This window comes from Orbicella franksi, chromosome 7, assembly GCF_964199315.1.
Source record: "Orbicella franksi chromosome 7, jaOrbFran1.1, whole genome shotgun sequence".
In the NCBI taxonomy this organism is placed as follows: Eukaryota; Metazoa; Cnidaria; class Anthozoa; order Scleractinia; family Merulinidae; genus Orbicella; species Orbicella franksi.
Window position 1 is genome coordinate 16,054,067 of NC_138151.1, and position 18,614 is coordinate 16,072,680.

At 39.0% G+C, this 18,614-nt stretch overlaps 3 protein-coding genes across 3 annotated transcripts in view; 2 read left to right on the plus strand and 1 right to left on the minus strand.

Annotated features, from left to right (window-relative positions):
- Positions 1 to 424: 424 nt before the first annotated feature.
- LOC145493237 (DNA polymerase alpha catalytic subunit-like) overlaps positions 425 to 18,614 on the minus strand; it is a 40,891-nt gene continuing 22,701 nt past the window's right edge. Inside the window, exons 42-60 of the mRNA XM_081472656.1 lie at positions 18,280 to 18,330; positions 17,195 to 17,235; positions 16,693 to 16,774; positions 8,394 to 8,426; positions 7,999 to 8,091; positions 7,504 to 7,592; positions 7,363 to 7,397; positions 7,087 to 7,168; positions 6,905 to 6,981; positions 6,341 to 6,396; positions 5,603 to 5,731; positions 5,109 to 5,184; positions 4,626 to 4,724; positions 4,457 to 4,560; positions 3,658 to 3,738; positions 2,784 to 2,900; positions 2,286 to 2,402; positions 1,506 to 1,602; positions 425 to 1,144 (exon numbers count right to left, since the gene is read on the minus strand). Coding sequence (XP_081328782.1) covers positions 1,017 to 1,144; positions 1,506 to 1,602; positions 2,286 to 2,402; positions 2,784 to 2,900; positions 3,658 to 3,738; positions 4,457 to 4,560; positions 4,626 to 4,724; positions 5,109 to 5,184; positions 5,603 to 5,731; positions 6,341 to 6,396; positions 6,905 to 6,981; positions 7,087 to 7,168; positions 7,363 to 7,397; positions 7,504 to 7,592; positions 7,999 to 8,091; positions 8,394 to 8,426; positions 16,693 to 16,774; positions 17,195 to 17,235; positions 18,280 to 18,330 — 1,587 coding nt within the window. The 3' untranslated portion in view covers positions 425 to 1,016. The remainder of the gene's footprint in view (positions 1,145 to 1,505; positions 1,603 to 2,285; positions 2,403 to 2,783; positions 2,901 to 3,657; positions 3,739 to 4,456; positions 4,561 to 4,625; positions 4,725 to 5,108; positions 5,185 to 5,602; positions 5,732 to 6,340; positions 6,397 to 6,904; positions 6,982 to 7,086; positions 7,169 to 7,362; positions 7,398 to 7,503; positions 7,593 to 7,998; positions 8,092 to 8,393; positions 8,427 to 16,692; positions 16,775 to 17,194; positions 17,236 to 18,279; positions 18,331 to 18,614) is intronic.
- LOC145493242 (uncharacterized) lies at positions 8,825 to 12,171 on the plus strand. Its single transcript, XM_081472663.1, has 3 exons — positions 8,825 to 9,340; positions 10,509 to 10,967; positions 11,878 to 12,171. Exons 1-3 carry the CDS (start codon positions 9,265 to 9,267, stop codon positions 12,153 to 12,155), a joined length of 813 nt encoding a protein of 270 aa, XP_081328789.1. The 5' UTR covers positions 8,825 to 9,264; the 3' UTR covers positions 12,156 to 12,171.
- Positions 14,314 to 16,590, plus strand: LOC145493243 (neo-calmodulin-like). The gene is made up of 2 exons (XM_081472664.1): positions 14,314 to 14,479; positions 14,933 to 16,590. Exons 1-2 carry the CDS (start codon positions 14,314 to 14,316, stop codon positions 15,226 to 15,228), a joined length of 462 nt encoding a protein of 153 aa, XP_081328790.1. The 3' UTR covers positions 15,229 to 16,590.

Below are 18,614 nucleotides of genomic sequence, written 5' to 3' on the forward strand. Positions count from 1 at the left end.
CCCTTCGCTTTGAAAAAAAAAAAAGCACGAAACCTAAATATTCCTTCTTAGCTAGCGACCACCAAATTCTCCTAGGGGAAGGAGTGATGGGGGAGGAGAAATGGGTCTTACCTGTTTAACACAAGGAAGGGAGCCGTACCATTTTTGTTCCCCCGGGCCTCACGGGAGGGATCGGGGGCATCCGGATCCCCCTTTAATCCCTCACTTATTTGCCAAATTGTGAACATGTTAACAAGGTTTGTTTTCATCCACGGTTTGTGGAAAACTTATCTTTTACCGTACCTAAACTATGCGTAAGAATCTTTCGGTTATTAGCTTGTGTAACACACTTTTTGAGTTTGGTAATTAAGAAATTCTTATTCATATTTGTTTTGTTTTTCCGTCGGAAAAGTGTGTGCTTCTTTCCAGACTGCAAAATCTCAAATACGCAGAAACGTGAATATATATTTTATTCAATCTCTCACTACAAGGTTGCAAAGTAGACGAAAAACTCTGATTTTCTCAACACGTCCCATGTACAATAATACAAGTAAAAAAATATGGACATTTATTACACAATGTTAGTCATGCATGGAAGAATTTACCAACACAGGAACACGAAGACTTTGATTTTGAGCAAAAAAATATTTATATACAAAAGTAATGCAAGCCTTTACGACTTTATTGTTAACTACACTTTCGAGATTTCTTTTTCGTTGATTTAAGGCAGGGGTGAAATCTTTACTTGGCAAGTCTTCGCCTCAAAAGCGTTTTATGTTAAACGTAAGCGCGGGAAAAAATGGAATCATAGTGCGGGAACATTCTCGCAAACCAAAATCTAGATTGGTTAGAATTTTGCGTCTGATTGGCTGAAACAAGACATCGCAATGATTGGTTAAAGGAGCTACACGTGTTGTTCTATTTCAACCAATCACAGACCGCAGCTGAATTACTTTCGACAATCATATGAGAAACCGTGCAATCTTCGACGCTTCACCTTGTTTAGTGAAAAGCCACTGGCATCGATTTTCTAAACATTAAACAAAGAAAGCACTGAACAATTTTGAAAGATTCACTTCAGAATAGCCGTTGGAATTCAGAACTTTGGAAACGGTCGAGTGCACAGCAGTGTAAAATGGCGGAGTCTTGCGCAAGTCGTACGGAACTGAAAAGTAAAAAGAGATAAACATACGGTCGGTATTGTAATTTTCTGGTTTTTTTTTTGTCGGTCAAAATGTTACTATACGAAATTTCAGAGTTATTGATACCAACACACTTTGAATATAGTTTATTTACATTTACTTGCAAGAACAATCAAAGAACTAGGAACCTTGCGTGACTTGTCACTTGTGTAACAAATAACGCAACGCAAACGTCTGTGGAGAGCGCTTGTTTGTTCGACGTCAGAGCCGTTAGAGATAACCTCGTAACTATGGATACGCGCCAGTTACGGCTCTTGCAACTGGTTTTATTCGCAGGCTAATAGTAAACTAAAAAAAATGAGTGAAAGGCTAACAAAAACTCACGTTTCCTGGCGTCTTCCTTAGAGTTCTTGAGAGCGTAATCATAGTCAAACAGACGAGAGTAGTACAGCAGCTGAGTGTACAATGCTGTGTCTGAATACTACAACAAGGATATAGAGGAAGTCAGCGCGTGAATAGACCTTTTCACGGTTTCTGACGCCATCTTGCTTAGGGTGCAAACACGGCAAACATCAAAACCGAGTCGCAATTCGCGAGAAAAGTTAGAGACATTTGCATGAAAAATTAAAAGTGCAATTCCTTGCCTCACAGCGAATCTATGTTCTCAAACTTGACCATAAAATACTCAGAACGCCAATCACTCTCAACTTAGTGGACATCGGGGTTTTAAATTTTCTCATGTATTTGCTGTGTTTGTCCCCAAGCAAAGTGGCGTCTGAAACCTTGATAAGGTCTATGGAGACAACAGGTCTTTTAGCACAACTATTCTTTTCTTTTTAAACTTCATCTTAACGAGAGAGCACTATGTTCTTTAGTAAAACACGCGTTAACACAGGGTTGCTGCGAAATTTCACCGAGGAATTCGAAAAAACTTCAAAACGTGAGTCTCGTGTCTTTAAGCTTCTCCTTTCCGTAATGCAATTCCATCCTCACAATCGTTCAGTTAGACAGCCTTTCTTTCTGATGGCTGCCTGTCATTTTCTAAGTATTGTCTTAAAAAAATCAACGTAGTATCATTGGCTGTCCCGTGATGGAAACCTCGCTAAAAATACTAGAACAAGAACGTCAAATGGTGTAACATAATGTTTTTATTGTTGGTCTTACCACAGGATGCAGGTGGGCCCTAAAGCATGTTGTGCACCTGGGGGCGCCCCGCTGGTGTGTCAAGGGCACCTGACGAGTGGTGTAACCACAGGATGGGTCATCGCATTTCTGCCAACCCTGTGGAAATGAAGATAAAAAGTGTCACAAGGTCGGCAATCGTTTTAATTGTGTAAACGCTGAAGCTAGCACACAATGAAATCTCGAGTACAGTAAAAGCCGCGTGTAAGAACCTAGTAATTTTAGAACCTGCTGGCAGAAATTTGCCATTTAAATACCCAAAATTATAAGAACCTGTTTAGGCAAGTTAGATCAAGCAGGTTATAATATGTACGTGGGTTACAGGCCTCCACTAGCTCTTTGAACACTAAGACAGCTGTTTGTTTATTTATTCGCTCATTCCATTCATTTTCCAATTTTGCGACACTTCAAAAAATGTAAGTTCTTACACGCGTGTTTTTATTGTACTCTTAGAGTAGCTTTCTACCATGTTTTTCTTACCATGTAATATCGTTTAATGTGTTTGCGCATGACAACAGTCAGCTGGTTTGAAACAGCGCCAGCGCTGTACTGGTTTTTACATCCGGGACATGTGTCATTAAGGCCAAATTGATGCGACTGCAAAACAATGCAAAATAAGACGGCTGTGAATGCTAAAAAATAGAGAACACATATCATGGTACAAAGAGAATTAGTTTGTAAGACACTACGCACATGGAATGGCTAACAGTATAAAAACGTTTATTAAAAACTGAATCATTGGATAATGCAATTGAAGTGTTTTCATTGGCTTAGCCATCATGTTATATAAGCCATTATAATCCATCGAAATTTTCCCTCTTGCGTGATTGGTTTAAACGCGTCACGTGACTGAATACACCCCAGCTAAAACTGGGGAATATCCGAGTGATATTCCCCAATTTTCGAAACTGCGCGAGTTGCGGAAAGATTTGAAGGATAATAAACACAATAGCCTCCATTTAGCGTGATGTATGTAGCGTGATGTCAGTTTTCCTCGAAATAAGCTCTCGGAAAACTGTTCGCTTCTCGGAACAGATAATGCCCGCGGACAAATGTCCGAGCATATTTTCGGGCCAAATGGAGACTATTGTTTATTTATACCATGCCCTACAAATATGGTAAGCGTACGCCTGATGTTTTTGGGGGCATTTTTATTTCTATTTTATTTTAGTTTTCAATATTTTGGGGGCGTTTTTAATAAAACAATTGCTCCACTGGCACTTGTTAGATATGAGATGATTATAGCCAACTTGACACTACGTGCGTTGTTGGCTATCTACCGTCTCATATCCACGCTCGTGGAATAATGGTTTTAAAATTTAAAAATCAAGCTCAAATGATGTCGTGTACTTACAGTGTTTCTAAACAGGACTTCAACAGTCGTTTCTTGGCCACAACTTGGACGTTTGCATTTGACTACAAATCGCTCACAGTCCTGAAGGAAGGAGACAAAAAAAAAAAAAAAAAATTAAAAAAACAACAACAAAAAAACGCACTACTTGAGCGAGTTTCGGTATTTCATTGTACTGTTACTTTAGGTTATGATTTGTGAAACTTTTCTCAGCAAGTCGCCTCGTGTCAAATCATCCTTCTTGCAACATTTCTTTCTTTCCAGGATAGTTGTGAACATCAAAGAAGGAAACAAACAGGTTAAGATTTATGTTGGAAGATCCCTGACCCTGCGCATCTTTTGTTTTATGTTCATTGACCATGCACGAATTACATAATCGCAAGGCTTCTATTGGTTAGTTGTATGAGCACACATAACCACCTTTTGTATTTTGCCAGGTTTTGTGCAGGGTCAACCCCCTAAAATGCCAACAAAAACATATAACAAAGAACTTTGCCAGGTTTCATAACCGTTTCCCTTAATTAACTATGTAACGAGATTTTAAAGCTAAACAAGCTGAACATCAGCTTGGAACCAGACATCTCTGAACAGTTTTTCTATAGCTCAGTTACGTTAGTGGACAGAGAAAAAAAGAGGCCTTTGCCAGTTGCTAAAATCCAGAACTGCACTTAAGGTTTACATAAATGATGTTTGACCCGTCCTATTAACTGAAAAAAGCAAAAATATCCGGTAATGTCTTGCTGTCCTTGGGTGAAATAATTAAGATTATAACTTCACAATTCTATTTTCATTTTAAGCGCACCTTAAATCTCTCTTCGTCGGTCATCTGGGCCTGGCCACCAAGCAGTGCGTCATTTTCGTCATCATGCACAGCGGAGTTACCACGGTAACCAGACGGGTCCAGACCTGCGCAGACGAAGAAACGTTATAACCGAGCTCCGTGTACAAATCACAAAAGATCACTTACTCACCCAGGCACTGTGCTATGTGCGCCGCGTCCGTTCCGTCAATAGGATCACACAAACGAGAAACAACCGGATGAACCTGATTGGCCAGGTAATATTTCACATCTGTGATGTTTACCGCATTAAGGAGAAAGTCTATAGGCAAAATATGGATTCAAAGTGATTGTAGTATGAATTAAATAAACTGCAAAGCCGCGAACGAAGATCCTGCTTAAATGAACTTTGGATCTCACAGGAGATCTAATCAGCCAAACTTGAAAATGAAATTGCAATACTATATCATGGTAGACGTTGCAACACGTGCCATGCATGATACCATTAGAAGTTCGCAAAAATTTACGGTTATCAACAGTCATCTTTCTCGGCCTCTCGGTTTACGTGGTGCGCGAGTTAGGAAAACTCGTACTAAATTCTACTGGGCTTATAATTAGTTGAATTTAGAGGAGAATTACGTTGTTTTGTTTGAGTTCTCGTCATTTCAAAGGATACCGATCTTCAGTGTGTCAGATTTGCAAAACTCATCCGGATGATAGGCGCGTTGAGTGGCCGCCAGTGTAGAACCATCCTAAAGGTAAAAGGTAAAGCAAAGAAAAAATGCTTTCGACTTCTAATAGAGTGCAAGTGTTATGAGTAGGTCGCTCTTTCCAGCTAACTTTTATCCCTTCCGTCCAAAGCTTTTAAGCTCACGTTCTTCAGCAAATGGCCAAACAGTTCGCTCATTATCTCTAGGAGTATTATTAACCCCCCTTCCCCCCCCCCCCCGCCCCGCTTGATAAGATGCTAGTTCATCGCAGCGTTACCCCCAGCATTAAATTTGACAATACCCATTTATAGACCTGGCTGGGAAAAGGCACTGTGAGAGTGAAGTGTCGTCCTCATACACACAGCTCATGGACATCGTTTACAGATGAGCCAATTACACTCGCGCTTGTCGACGCACGTAAAATTACACCAAGTGGAAAACAGCTAGTCTTTGTACTTACGTCACAAATGACGTATGGTATAGTATCTCCGGCGTTGACTTTCCTTCCTTTACTGAGCATGCGCAGAGCCACGTTGACGTGAGCTAAAGACTTCTTGTCGGGGTAGTCATGGGGTGATTTGGTCAATTGCTACAAGAAAATAAGTGACACCAAAATAATATATATGTTTCAAGGTCAGACAAAGCAGTCTCAGGAACCACTGTTAAGCAGAGGAAACAAAAGTAAAGCCTTTTAGCCCTTTTTAAAATTCCCAGGAGTAGTTAAAATGTAATTTCTCATTTCAATACCAATACATTATCGAGCAAACAGGTGAGGAGAATAAAGAAAATCATCAAGTTACTGATATCGTCTGTGATGTACCACGAAATTCTCAGAATTGACATTAAAAGAGCTGTATGGCTATCAGTAAAAACAAAATAACATTTTGAACAACGGACTTTAAGGGTTAAGCACAACTAGCTCAAAGCTCTCAGCGCTAAACCCTGGTTTCTGTAGCATGAAGCGACTAGGAGTATTTCTACTCCCCCCTGGATGGGATGCTAGTCCATTGCAGGGTTGCCCCCAGCATTACATTTTCCAGTACCCATTTATACACCTGGGTGGAGAGAGGCGCTGTGAGAGTAAAGTGTCTTACCCGAGAACACAACACAATGTCCCCAGCCAAGACTCGAGCCCGGACCGCTCGATCCGGAGATGAGCGCACTAACCATTCTCCCAGATGACAGAGGAACCTCATACCTTATTGATAACGAACTTCTGAATGTCAACCTTTCCCTCCGCAACGTTTTCTCCAACTGAAAAAAGAAAAAAAAAGACTTTCAGAACTATTATAGCAGCTGTAAGAGTTACGACAGTGGTTGTAGAGATACTGAAGGTCTCTAGCCTTACATTACTTGCGAAAAATTTCGGACATTTTTTTATCTCATTTCTGATAAAATTCGGACAACAATTTCGGACACTGCGATGAAACATGGCTAAATTAAATTTACACCTACAGAACACGAATTAGACTGAAACAACATCTGTGAAAATGATATATTTACTGCACCCTCAAGGTTATAGAGATACACTGACGAGAAAACGCAAATTCTATCAAGCCGTTACTTATCTCAAGCAGTGTCTCAATTAGAGTTTGCTCCTTAAAGGGAAACTAAGAGCTTTGGAGGTACTTTAAATTTTATATTGCACTGCAAATATTTCGGACGCATAAAAATTTCGAGCGGTTTAATTTTCGGACAATGTTTTTGTCCCAAATCAAAGTCGTCCGAAAGTTTTTGCAACTATTGTACTGTCATACAGTACCTGATATAAGGTAGTCATGAATATTCTCCACAATCGTTTCGCGGGCTTGTGAAGACAAGATTTGAGCCAGAACGTAACTACAAAGGAAAATTGAAAAAGATCATGTTACAGCTCACTATTTTTCGATCGTTTGTTGATAAGTTCGCACGTTTATCCGTTCACGCAATGGGTCGAATACGTACTTCCCAGAATCCTTTGCGAGGTCGCACCAGTCCCTTCTCACAATGTCCAAGCCCTTCATTTCCTTCACTTCATTGAGTGTTCCTGCAAAGTGAACGGATATTTTGTTGGTTTGTCTGTGTTACCAGAAATTAAGAGTCATTACAAAACCACTATGACACAAGGCAATCCCGCAACGTTTTCACACAAAGGACTTTGACCCAAACGAATGTCTGTTTCATATGCTCAGAAATATTTTATTGGAGACACGAAAATCGACCATCACTGCCATTTCTTACCGTCTTCATTCTCGGAAATACTGATAGCAGCGTACCTTAAAAGAAAATACAAATATATGGTCACGTTAACTGAGTTAGACGATCAGTAATAGACTTTAAAGGTCGATTTATCAAAAGATGATGTGATATAGAGAAACTCACTTTTTCTTCTTCAGCAAAAGCATGGACTTGAAAATGCCATCGATATCGATCTCCAGCAATCGGTAAAGTTTGTTAACCTCGTTTTTCACCTTAAAGAAGAGCGATCAAAAGTCAGTTTCGTAAAGTTTTCATAGCAAGTTACTGCTAGAAAAAGAGCTTTAATACTTTGTTCCTGTGAGTGCTTATTTCAGAAGTCAAATTCTCCTCACTTTTCTGTATAATTTCTTAAGAATTCCTCAGGAGAATCTGATCACATCCCAGCTGTAAACGCCCCCCCCCCCCAACCCTGTCCCAGCACTGACTATTGACTCATCTCTACAGCATCAAAAAATTCTTTCTAAACTACAACTACATTTCCCTCAGTGTATCTTCATTGGAGAAGATTGGCACGGGATTAACAACAGGTTTCAAACATTTAGACAAAATTTCTCAAAATGCGGCATCTATAACTTTGAATCCGTTAAAAGTTTGCTACAAGATCCTGACTTGACAAACCTTGTTTCCGATCTTGCGGACTTCTGTCAGGTCAGTGGTGTTTGTGTTAATCATGATGGAATCTGTGTCTCCATAAATCACATCAAGGCCCAACTAGAAAAAGAGAGGAAACAAAGGACAGTTCAAGATACCGTATAAGCTTCAACGGACTCCTCGATATCACGGACAGTAAAATTCATCTGGACGCCACAACAAATAGGAACGCTTCATGGTATGGCAGAGTTTTTGTAATCCGGAAGCTTTTCACCATAGACAGTTCTTTGATGAAAACTCTAAACAATGGACACCTCTGCAGCAGGGACACTCACGATAATACAGACAAATCAATAGCAAGGATACCTGCATAACACAGACACACGAGAAAGAATGCCTCAAACAAAGGTTGGATGTCTTACGTTTTGAACCAGTTCCTTTGTTTTCAGCAAAATCTGGAAGAAAAAGAACAGAAATGGAAATTACGCATGGAAGCTTTCGTTTAAAGGTCAGCACATTCGCTACGTAACAAGATGCTTCCTCGCCCCTGGCCTTAAAAGAAACTGTCGCTGACGCGCAGAGCGCTCGGCTATCTTCGTCGGATAGTCATCGGTAAACCGACAACACCACCTTTTTCGCGCCAAAACTGTGCTCCCTACCCTAGCAGGCATTGAGCCACAGACGTCTTAAGTAGAGTCAAATTATAAAAAAAAATTGTGGTTTTACCAAACAAAGGTTTTGCGCCGTTGTTTACAATTAGCCAGGTCTCCCATGTCTTCATTTACATGTAAACAGGACATGCTAGAACGAAGAAATACAACGGCGAGTTCCAAGTGTGTCACAGGCATTAATTACCAAAAAATGAGCGATCCGTTGCAGCAATTAACACATTTGAGAAACTGAAAAAAAGGGGAGATTTGTACCTTTTTGTGTAGTCAATTCAAAACAATTATAGAATTCTTTACAGCGGTGCCTTACTTAACGTGACAATAATGGAATTTAGCAAAGTTCTTTGAACTGTAATTAAACTTTAATTAAGTCGGAGGACGAACATTGGTCGAGATTTACGAGTTAATAAAACCGGGATTAATGATTAAACTAAAGACGGAATGATTAATTTCCCAAATCGTTACCAAGGGCAATGTTGAGAAGTCATTGAGTTTTGAAAGCGAAGTGTTGAAGAAGGCATTTGTGCAAACAAAATATTTGACTAAAGGAAGGTATAAGTCGACTTCTAAGTTTTCAAAACAGAACGGGAATCTCGTCTCGACGGCGACATACTGTGAAGTTACTATGCTACAGCGAAGTTGTACGTCCATAGCTGAAGAATCCGAGAGTGAAACCCGAACAGCAGGAGGCAAGATCAGTGGTAAGACAAATTTTGTCACGACGAGCAAAACAAGTAAACAAACACTAACTCAATTCGTAATTATGGTTGCCGGTTAAGCCGCCAAGCAGAACATACGGTATTCAAGCAAGAAGAGATGATTTTCACTTTCCCAAAATCTCATCCTGCTACTTATGAAAGCTTGTTAGATAACGCTGGAATGTTTCTTACTTGTGTAAAGCTTTTTGCTTCTTATCACAGTGGGAGATTAATTGCTCCATTCACTAGCGATCTGATATGATAACTCGAGCATTACTTCTTTAGCCGTTGTCAACTCTCGCTTTGGCAAAGCGATGGCGAGCGCTCCGGAAAGTTTTATGATCTCCACAAACACTCAGCTTGGTAGAGTTGAATTTTCACCTCTCAGGAACGTACAGAAGCCAAACTTTACAGAACAACAGGAATATTGAACGAAAAGGACCACAATGCTACGAAGCACGAGGGCTTTTTATTTGCTTTGAATAATGGAGAAATAGAAATGTGACTTCGGTTGATCAAGTTTGTTTAATAATTTACTCGCTGTCGTGCTATCGCGATCGTATTTCGCGATCTCTATTCCAGATTTTCTTCGTTTGATAAATTCGAGGAATATTACGTCAATATAACAGCTGAAGACGAAAATGTATTCCTTATAACGGGCCATTTTCAAACAATTTCCAGTGCAACCTTGACATCTTAAAGTTCACGAGCGGACATTGCGAAACATTGCCCTAAAACAAGTCGTCTTGCCAATAACTGCTTGAAACCTGGTGTTTTGGATTGTGTTTCAACGTTCGTTTCATCCGCCGGGTACTAAAAGATTTTCAGGCAATTAAACCACGAAGCAGTTATTTGCAGTCAGTAATTACACATCGCGGGTCGTAAGTACACGAAAAAATTCCACTCAATATCATTATCGACAAGTCGTCAGTTCTTTTGTATGTTTTTTTTTTTCTGGATCAGTGACTGTTCATAAATTAGAATTTGGAAGCTTTAAAGTGAAGTAGAGGGAATGGTGGACTTTTCGCAAACTACACAATCAGTTGTAAAGGAATTATTTCACGTATCCGCAGGAAAGTTTAAGAAGTAATTTCTAAACTGCTAAGAAGAGACAAACAAAATGCTTAACTCTTCTCTTCTTTTCCTTAATCTAGTTTCATTATTTTTCCAGGGAAAGCTCCACCTTCAACTTCTAAAGGGACGACGGACGAGAGAAGTAGTAAAACAGACAATAGTGAGTCATCAAGCCGACTCTTATCACCCAAGAACGCCCGACTGTCGACTTCGGCTTTGACCGAAGACGAATCGGGAAGCGATCGGTTTTCGATATCAGATGACGATGATATCTCGGCGGACGAGGAAGACAGCAAGACTGTCGACAAAGACAGGCGTTCCGCAAATAAACAAAACAACAACAATAATAATATTCAGGCCACGTCTAAACAAGAAGAGGAAATGCTGAAAAACTCAAAACTGACACCGGATCAAATTCGTGAAATCAAGGAAGCTTTTCACGTGTTTGACAACAATGGCGACGGTTGTATTACAGCCACAGAGCTGAAAAAATTGGTCACGTCACTGGGATACAACATAACAGAGGCTGAACTTATGGACATGATGAATCAGATTGGTGAGTATTATTGAGCCCACGGTCTTTTCAGCGGAGTTTGCTAAGCAAAGTTGCATGTTGCTATGGCGACAAGCAAACGAGGCACCTCCCTTAAGATGGATGTGATGTTATTTGGCCTCAGTTCCGTAATGGGGACATCCTGTTCGAATGTTTTTTACAATACTAAGACAATTTTTCCACACGGAACAGGTTTCAATTTTTTTTATAAGATTATATTATAAGAACATCGAGGCTGAAATTTGCGAAAATAAACACGAAGCTGAGATTTTGAAAAAAAAAAAATACAATTTTGTGTGTTAAAAATTTGTAAATACAAGACAGTTTTATGTTTTTAACCAAACCGTATAAATTTCTTCTTTTCTCTAAACGGTAAAACTAGCCAAAAAGCAACAAAACAGCACTAGCCGATGCTAATAACATTTCTCGAAGACGTTATGTGCGTCATATCAGGCTCTAATGACTGCAGACTGGCTCCAAAATTACTTTAACACCATCCAGACAACGAGTGCGTTCGAAAACAGAAATGTCGTACGGTATAATCTAAGAAAATTCACAACAATATTTTCAGCCTAAAATGGGCAGAAAAATAAGAATATTGAGCCTCGGCCGGAAAAACAATATCCTTATAAAACAAAGAGTGTAGTTCAATAAATTGTTTCTCCAATAACTCTTTCTCAACCTTACAAACATCCATTCCAGGCAGGAACGCGAAAGATTTGCAAGCTAACTGAATAGAAATTCAACTAAGTATCCGCAGAACATTACAGAAAAATAGTTTTCTATTTCACAGAAAAGGATTTTTTCTGTACAAAGTTTCATAAAAGCAAATCGGTGTTGCTGATAGGTGAGTAACCTTCGTTTACTGATAAGCTTGTAACAAAATGAACATTAGTTTTCTTTACATTTTTAGATTCTGACGGTAATGGTGCCATCGATTTTCCCGAATTCCTTGCACTGATGACAAAAAACTTGGAAGATTGTGATCCTGAAGAAATTTTACAGGAATCGTTCAAAGTTTTCGACAGAGATGGCAGTGGTTTTATAGGAGTCTCCGAACTCGACCGAGTCTTCAAGCTGCTCGGCCAAGAATTTAAAGATTACGAGATCGAGGCTATGATAAAAGCCGCTGACGCCGATGGTGATGGACTCGTGGGCTACGACGATTTTATGAAGATGATGAACGTTTGAATAGATTGGGTTCACCGTTAATTTCTCCTTACAAGTTCGATATAGCGTCAAGCAAAAACGTGATGAGAAAGTTGAAGTTTATCAGACTGAGACGTTTTGATGTAGTTTGAGATTCTCAAAACTAGAATGGTAAGAAATGTATGATAGTCGAGCGAAGCAGGCACTAGAATTCCTTGTTTTCATCAGCAAACAGTACTGCAAGAAATCAGTCGCAGGCTAGGCTCAATTTTCAAAACATGGGAATTTTTATGACTCAATCTTAGTTTGAAAAATAGCCTCCTTAGCAAAACAAGATCTTGAATATGTCTTAGATTAAATATCCCATACAAACACTGTCATATTAGTTCTGTCTGACTAGCACCACAAGATCGCCGTGAAGTATTCGTAACAACGTCCTTCGAAAAAATATCAAGTAAAATCGCCTAAATGTTTCCGAAAATTCTCAAAAATGTTCCTAAATGTCTCGAAAAACCATCGAAATAGCTCTTATTTTGTTTTAAAAATAAATCGATTTTGAATCACTGAGGCCAAAATTTCTTGCAGTAGTAGGAGGAAGCGTCAGGCGATTCGATGTTACCAGCATCCGCCATTTTGGAAAATTGCGGCTTTAGCGCTGTTAGTGATATTGAATACATTTTTTCAAGGGGAGAATCGCTGAAATGGTTTGTTTCTGGCATAGAACTGGAAAACACAGGCAAAAATGCTATAAATATTCCTAAATTTTCTAAATATCTTTACATTTTCTAAATATCTCGGAAAATAAATTATCCCAAAAATATCCGGGTATTTGTGGAAGGGCCTACCCAGCCCACTCTAACAGAAAACTCCTTCCACATTTGAAAGCCAACCTCGATGCCACGCTCTCTCCCTAGCCTCCCTTGTCGTTGAGGACGCAAAGGAGAGACAGAGAGAGCCTAGGATCAAGGTTGGACTTTTACTGAAAAATTTAATGACGTCTTTCAATGCAAATGAGGTCACAGCCAATGGAAATGCTCGAAATCATTTGAACTTTAAGCGGTATACTATCACGTGTGGCATTCCGAGGTTTTCCCGCCAAAATGAAACGCTTCTCGCTTTACGCCCCACCAGCATGTCTCAGTTTCAAAGTAGTTTAAGAAACCACGACGGCGATGCCGAGGACAACGTCGATTAAAAAATGAATTTATATTTTATCTACGAATCTTGAGATAATCTTAAGTCATTTGTTTTGTTTCTCACTGTCAGAACTAGCACGAACTGAACTAAATCTGAAACCCAGCGATAAATTTGAAATGGAAATGTAAAAAAAATTGGCCGTCGTTGTTCACGTTCTCCACACAACGCAGAATTTGGTCATTTCGCGTTGTTGTTTTGCAGAGGACGGCAAAGAAATGCACCAAGATTTAAAACGCACGTGCACAGCCATTGTTCTGCTCATTAAACCTTTTGTTTAGCGACGTTGCCGTTGCCGTTGCCGTCGTGGTTTTCTTAAATCCCCTAGTATCTAGCCGACGGTAGTGATTTGACTTTTCGTTTTATACACACTAGCTATATAAGACTGGAATGTATACAAAGTAAAATCAAATCACTTGTGAGGGATTTCAGTAAGTGCCGCTTAAATCTCGGGAAATTGATGAAAAACGACCGAAATCTTACGTGATCATCTCAGATACTTAAAACTGACGAACACTCAAATCTCGTGTCACAGAATAAAAATTTTGACCTCGATATTTTCTGGTTTCTATGTCGCTAAAATCCTGAACCTTTTCCCAAGATATTGGCTACGTGACGTCTTGTCACTTTATTATCCTTATTTTGTCATCAGCTTTTCAGTTTCTAAGCAATGATTTAATTTTTATGAGTTCCTAGACAAAGGAGACTTAATGATCAAAGACGAAATCGTTGTGCTTAGCTCTCCTTTGAGCTTGGGGTAATTAACTGCTTTTAATAAGTTAGCATGTAAATAAGTTCAACTGGTTCGCTCTTTGTCACTGCGACAATGGGATCTGTCTTCAAGACAATGTTCACATCGTTAAAAGCATAAAACATCGTCTTGCTTGCTAAACCAGCCTTGAACTTGAAAGAATCGAAAAGATGGGACTTTGATATGTGAGCGACAACATAACACGGCGCTAACAAAATAACTCGGCTGTTTTATTCAACGTGGGGATTTGCAAAAATGGCAGGATCTTCCAACCAAAGGCAAGTCAACACCAGGGCAATTTTTCGCAAATATGACAAAGATACAGATGGATTTATAAGTGTAAAAGACCTCATTAATGTCTTCAAAGAACTTGGCGAAGAAATCAGCGAAGAAGAACTGAGAGAGCATCTTCGAAACACAGGTATGAAAAATTTATGTGAAAATTGCTGCAACTTCGAAACCTTTGAACATCTTTACACTTCAAGCTCGTATTATCTCGATAACAATTCTTCAGTGTAGTACGAAAAACATGGTAGATGCGTCCTATTGGTTTTGCATAACTCAAAAGTGACGTGTAAATAGAAAACACAACTTTGAAATATTCTTTCTGATAAATTTGTAAAGCAGTTGTTTGCAAATTATTTTCACGTAAAGTTTAGCCTTCAAAACGTTTTATTTTGAAGCAGATAGTGGAAATACAGTAACCTAATTGATGATATCGATCTAATTCTGAACAAAGAATACTTATATTAGAATTATAGATTACAGCTCTTGTTTAAAACCCTTCGGCGAACGAACGGCATTCCTCCAAAATAAGAATCTTAAAACAGTTTGTTATTTATTCAGCGTTTTCAATTCTCTTTTCTTGTTTTAGGTTTGAATCATCGCCCCAACACAATGGTACCTTTTGAGAGCTTCCAACGGCTTTCAAAACAAATCCTTCGTGAAACGAAACGAGAGCGTCGGTTGAAAAGGGTCTTTCAAGAATTCGACGTGGAGAAAAAGGGTTATATCGAAGCACAAGGAATAAAAAGAGTTCTTCGCAGACTAAACATCGAACATACCGAGTCCGACATCGATTTAATGATCAAAATGGCTGACACGAAGGGAGACGAAAGAGTTGATTTTGACGAGTTTATTCAAATTTTTAGCGAGTCAGATTTTATTTAGCATTTCGTCCGTAACGAGCAAGGTTCTAGAAATGTTTATTAAACGAATAACAGGTATAGGCAAAAACGGGAAGCCTTTATTAATGATGGGTATTAACACAGAAAAGTTTATTTATTCTTCGAAACTCTGTGAAGTTCTTTATAGTTGCATTAAGCCGAAAAACAGCTCGAACGATTCCGTAAGATAATGGAAAGATTACAAAGATAGATTAATCATTAATAACTACATACTAGAGAGCAATATTGGTAAATAGACTTATGGATTATGTCTATAATAAAAAAACAAGCCAAATGTATAACAAGTAATGTTATTTAAATTCGACAGAAATTGAAGTTCTTTTAGTAACATCCGAAATATATCACTCAAACCTTAGAAGGCGCACTAAAAATATCGCCTGGTGATGTTTTGAAAGCTTAAAAAGGTGGTTTTCCTCGACAAATTTCACAAAGTATAGCAATTTTCTATTATGCCAAGTCCGTCAAAATTGGTGCTAAGAGTGGGTTAATATGACAAACAGTGTTCTACAGTTGTCTATGGAGACTTGTCCATTGCTGGTAGGCCTATATCTTCTGTTGCAGCTCAATATTTCACTAGAACACCTTGTTAATGAACTTAAACCACCTGTTGTGAAATTCACAGAAATGCCATACGAAACTGATTAATAAATTATGATAAACAATGTGTTTGACAAACAACGAACATTTGACCTAAAATTTGCGGTCACGGGGCTCTTAAAAACACCAAAACAATCTAAGATGTCTGTTCTTCTTTTAAAAAATAGCATTGAATTATAAGTTGCCTTTTCGGCTTCACTTTTTTAGAACCCTTTTAAGATTTCCTGTGATTCAAATAATATTATTTCCTGAGGAATAATAGAAGTTGTTTTACACCCACCGAGATACACAACAGGAGCACCCGGACTGCAAGTTTGTAACTATCGCAAACACAGCGAGATTTTGTGTGACGTTGAGTGCCAAGCTATCATCAAACAATCATTACTTCAACCTTTACTTGTCTGACGATGAAAGCCGATAGTTCAAAGTTTCCGATTGTGTCCGAAATGCAATCGAATGTCTGTTTCAGTGATGCTAAACATGAAGCACCTGATGCCTGGAAAAGAAGTTCGCTTGATTTCTGAGCCCGCGGTTTTTTTTTTGATGAACTTGCTGAACAATAAGATGACGTCATGGTGACGTCAGCAACGTTCGCACACCTCCTGAGTGCTCGGAGACTCAGCTTCTAACTTTTTATCACTACGCCAAGAAACAAAACATTTCCAAAGACATTTTCCATGACATTTTCTCTGACGTCTTACACAAAAAAGAAATGGAAATTTTACCATTCTGACACGTGACTTTCTACGTCAAGCTATCGATTCTGTCCAGGTTCAACCTCGCTCCCAGGGTCCCCTCTCTTCCTCGAGAAGAGAGAGGACCCTGGGAACGAGGTTGGTCCCCAGCTTACCTCGCGTCCTTTGCTTGTGACCAGAGCAGCGAGTGGCTTGGCATAGAACCGTGAATGCGAGAATCCCAGGCAGCCGTACATACTGGAATTCAAAAAAAACTTGAATGAGTAACCTGCGAAACAAGAGCCACGTGCGGAAATGACACACCGCGTGATTAGAGCGTGATTTTCGCGAAACTACGTCATTTACATCCAACGTATGAAGCGTGATAAGTAACCTACGAAACCCGAGTCACGCACGGAAATGACGCGACGCGTGAGTAGCGCGTGACGCGCGCAAAACCACGTGATTCACATCCAACTTATGAAGACGGTTTTACTTCCTGGAAACTAAACGGCGGATACTTGCCAGTTAACAGTATGTCCTGGCCTTAGTAACTTGAAAAGACTAGCAGTTGGCAAAAAAGCGCCAAGAAGTGAAGGAACAGAAGAGAACTGACGACAAAACATTTTCCTTATCTACTTTCCTCAATGATAATGGAGTAAGGAAAAAAATGCATACCTGTTAGCTGTCAACTTCAAGGCCTTCTGTCTGATGTCATACTGAAACAAAAACAAACACGATTAGAGAAACGTTCTCCAAAGGACAAGAACCACGCTGATTCTAATCTTAAACTATCGAAGCAACAACTTCGCTCTTTTCGTCTTTCCTTAGGTGTACAAAGTGACCAAGTCTCTAAGCGTCTGAAATCATGTGTATACAATTTCTGTTCATTTGTCAATCTTAAGATAATTTTTCAAAGCACTCGCCGAATCAAATCTTCCTTTCAATACAAGGACCGTCTAAATCGTTCACAGAAATCTAAGGTCATTTATAAAGCTGCTTGCTGGGACTGCAGTGACTTTTACATAGGCAAAACAAAACGACGGCTTCATGATAGGAAAACGGAACATTTCAAGGCTCTCACTAAGAATGACCCCACATCAGCCATTGCCGACCATATAAAAGCCACAGGTCACAACATCAAGTGGGATCATTTTGATATTCTAGCTTCTGGTAAAACAGATTATCATTGTAAAATTAAAGAAACTTTGCTCATCCAAGAACTTAAGCCGGCTCTTAATGTAAACGTCAGCAGTGAGAAGCTGATACTTTATTAATAAGCTTAGGCTTTTATTGTTTTACTGTTAAGAAACAGATGTTTCTTAATCTCGTTTCCAGACCCCTTATTTACATTTCATATATAGTTTTCAAAAATTGTAACGGTCTTTATTCCACTTTTGAAAATGTATGTTGCGTAGCATACGAAACGTCAAGTTATTAAAATGCGTAAGTTTAATATGTTTATCACCGCTATTTGAGCTGAATTTAATTCTGCCAAAGTTTGCTCGTCCTCTATACTTTTTTATCATCAGACTTTTTGGCACTTCCATAAATAAATATTGTTAAATGAAAATAGTCAATGATTTTTTTATTTCAGTTTGCAACTTTTTCATTGCAAAACATTACCGGTCTAGACGCCGGTCTAGATGGGACAATCTAGACCGCTTACAATATCGATTTCAGCCAATCAAATTCGTGAATTTGGTAGTTCCCAGTCCTTGTGAGACAGAGCCATATAATAAGGAGACTTTATACTCACTCACCTGCAGATATTGATCTGACTCACGACCATGGTTCTTCATCAAAGCTTTCACCTATTAAAGCAAAGTTATAAGATAAGAAATTCAAGATTAAAGAAATAAAAGGAAAAAAAGTCCATTTATGTGTGTGAAGTCTAGTAACACTCCGGCTTTGTCAAGTAAAAAACTACTGATAAGTTACAAACATGACGGACAAAACTCAAATACTCTTTCAATTCAGCTGACGGCCCTTGAAACAGTGATTTACCAAACAGGGCCGGGTTGTTCGAAAGCCGGTTCACGCTAACCCAGGATTAAAAGTTAACTAAAGTATTACTATTTCTGGTATAGAAATGTTT

Coding starts and splice junctions, on each gene's coding strand:
- LOC145493242 (XM_081472663.1), top strand. CDS start 9,265: ATGCTACAGCGAAGTTGTACGTCCATAGCTGAAGAATCCGAGAGTGAA. Junction 9,341..10,508: donor AGCAGGAGGCAAGATCAGTG/GTAAGACAAATT, acceptor TTATTTTTCCAG/GGAAAGCTCCACCTTCAACT. Junction 10,968..11,877: donor GGACATGATGAATCAGATTG/GTGAGTATTATT, acceptor TTACATTTTTAG/ATTCTGACGGTAATGGTGCC.
- LOC145493243 (XM_081472664.1), top strand. CDS start 14,314: ATGGCAGGATCTTCCAACCAAAGGCAAGTCAACACCAGGGCAATTTTT. Junction 14,480..14,932: donor AGAGCATCTTCGAAACACAG/GTATGAAAAATT, acceptor TTCTTGTTTTAG/GTTTGAATCATCGCCCCAAC.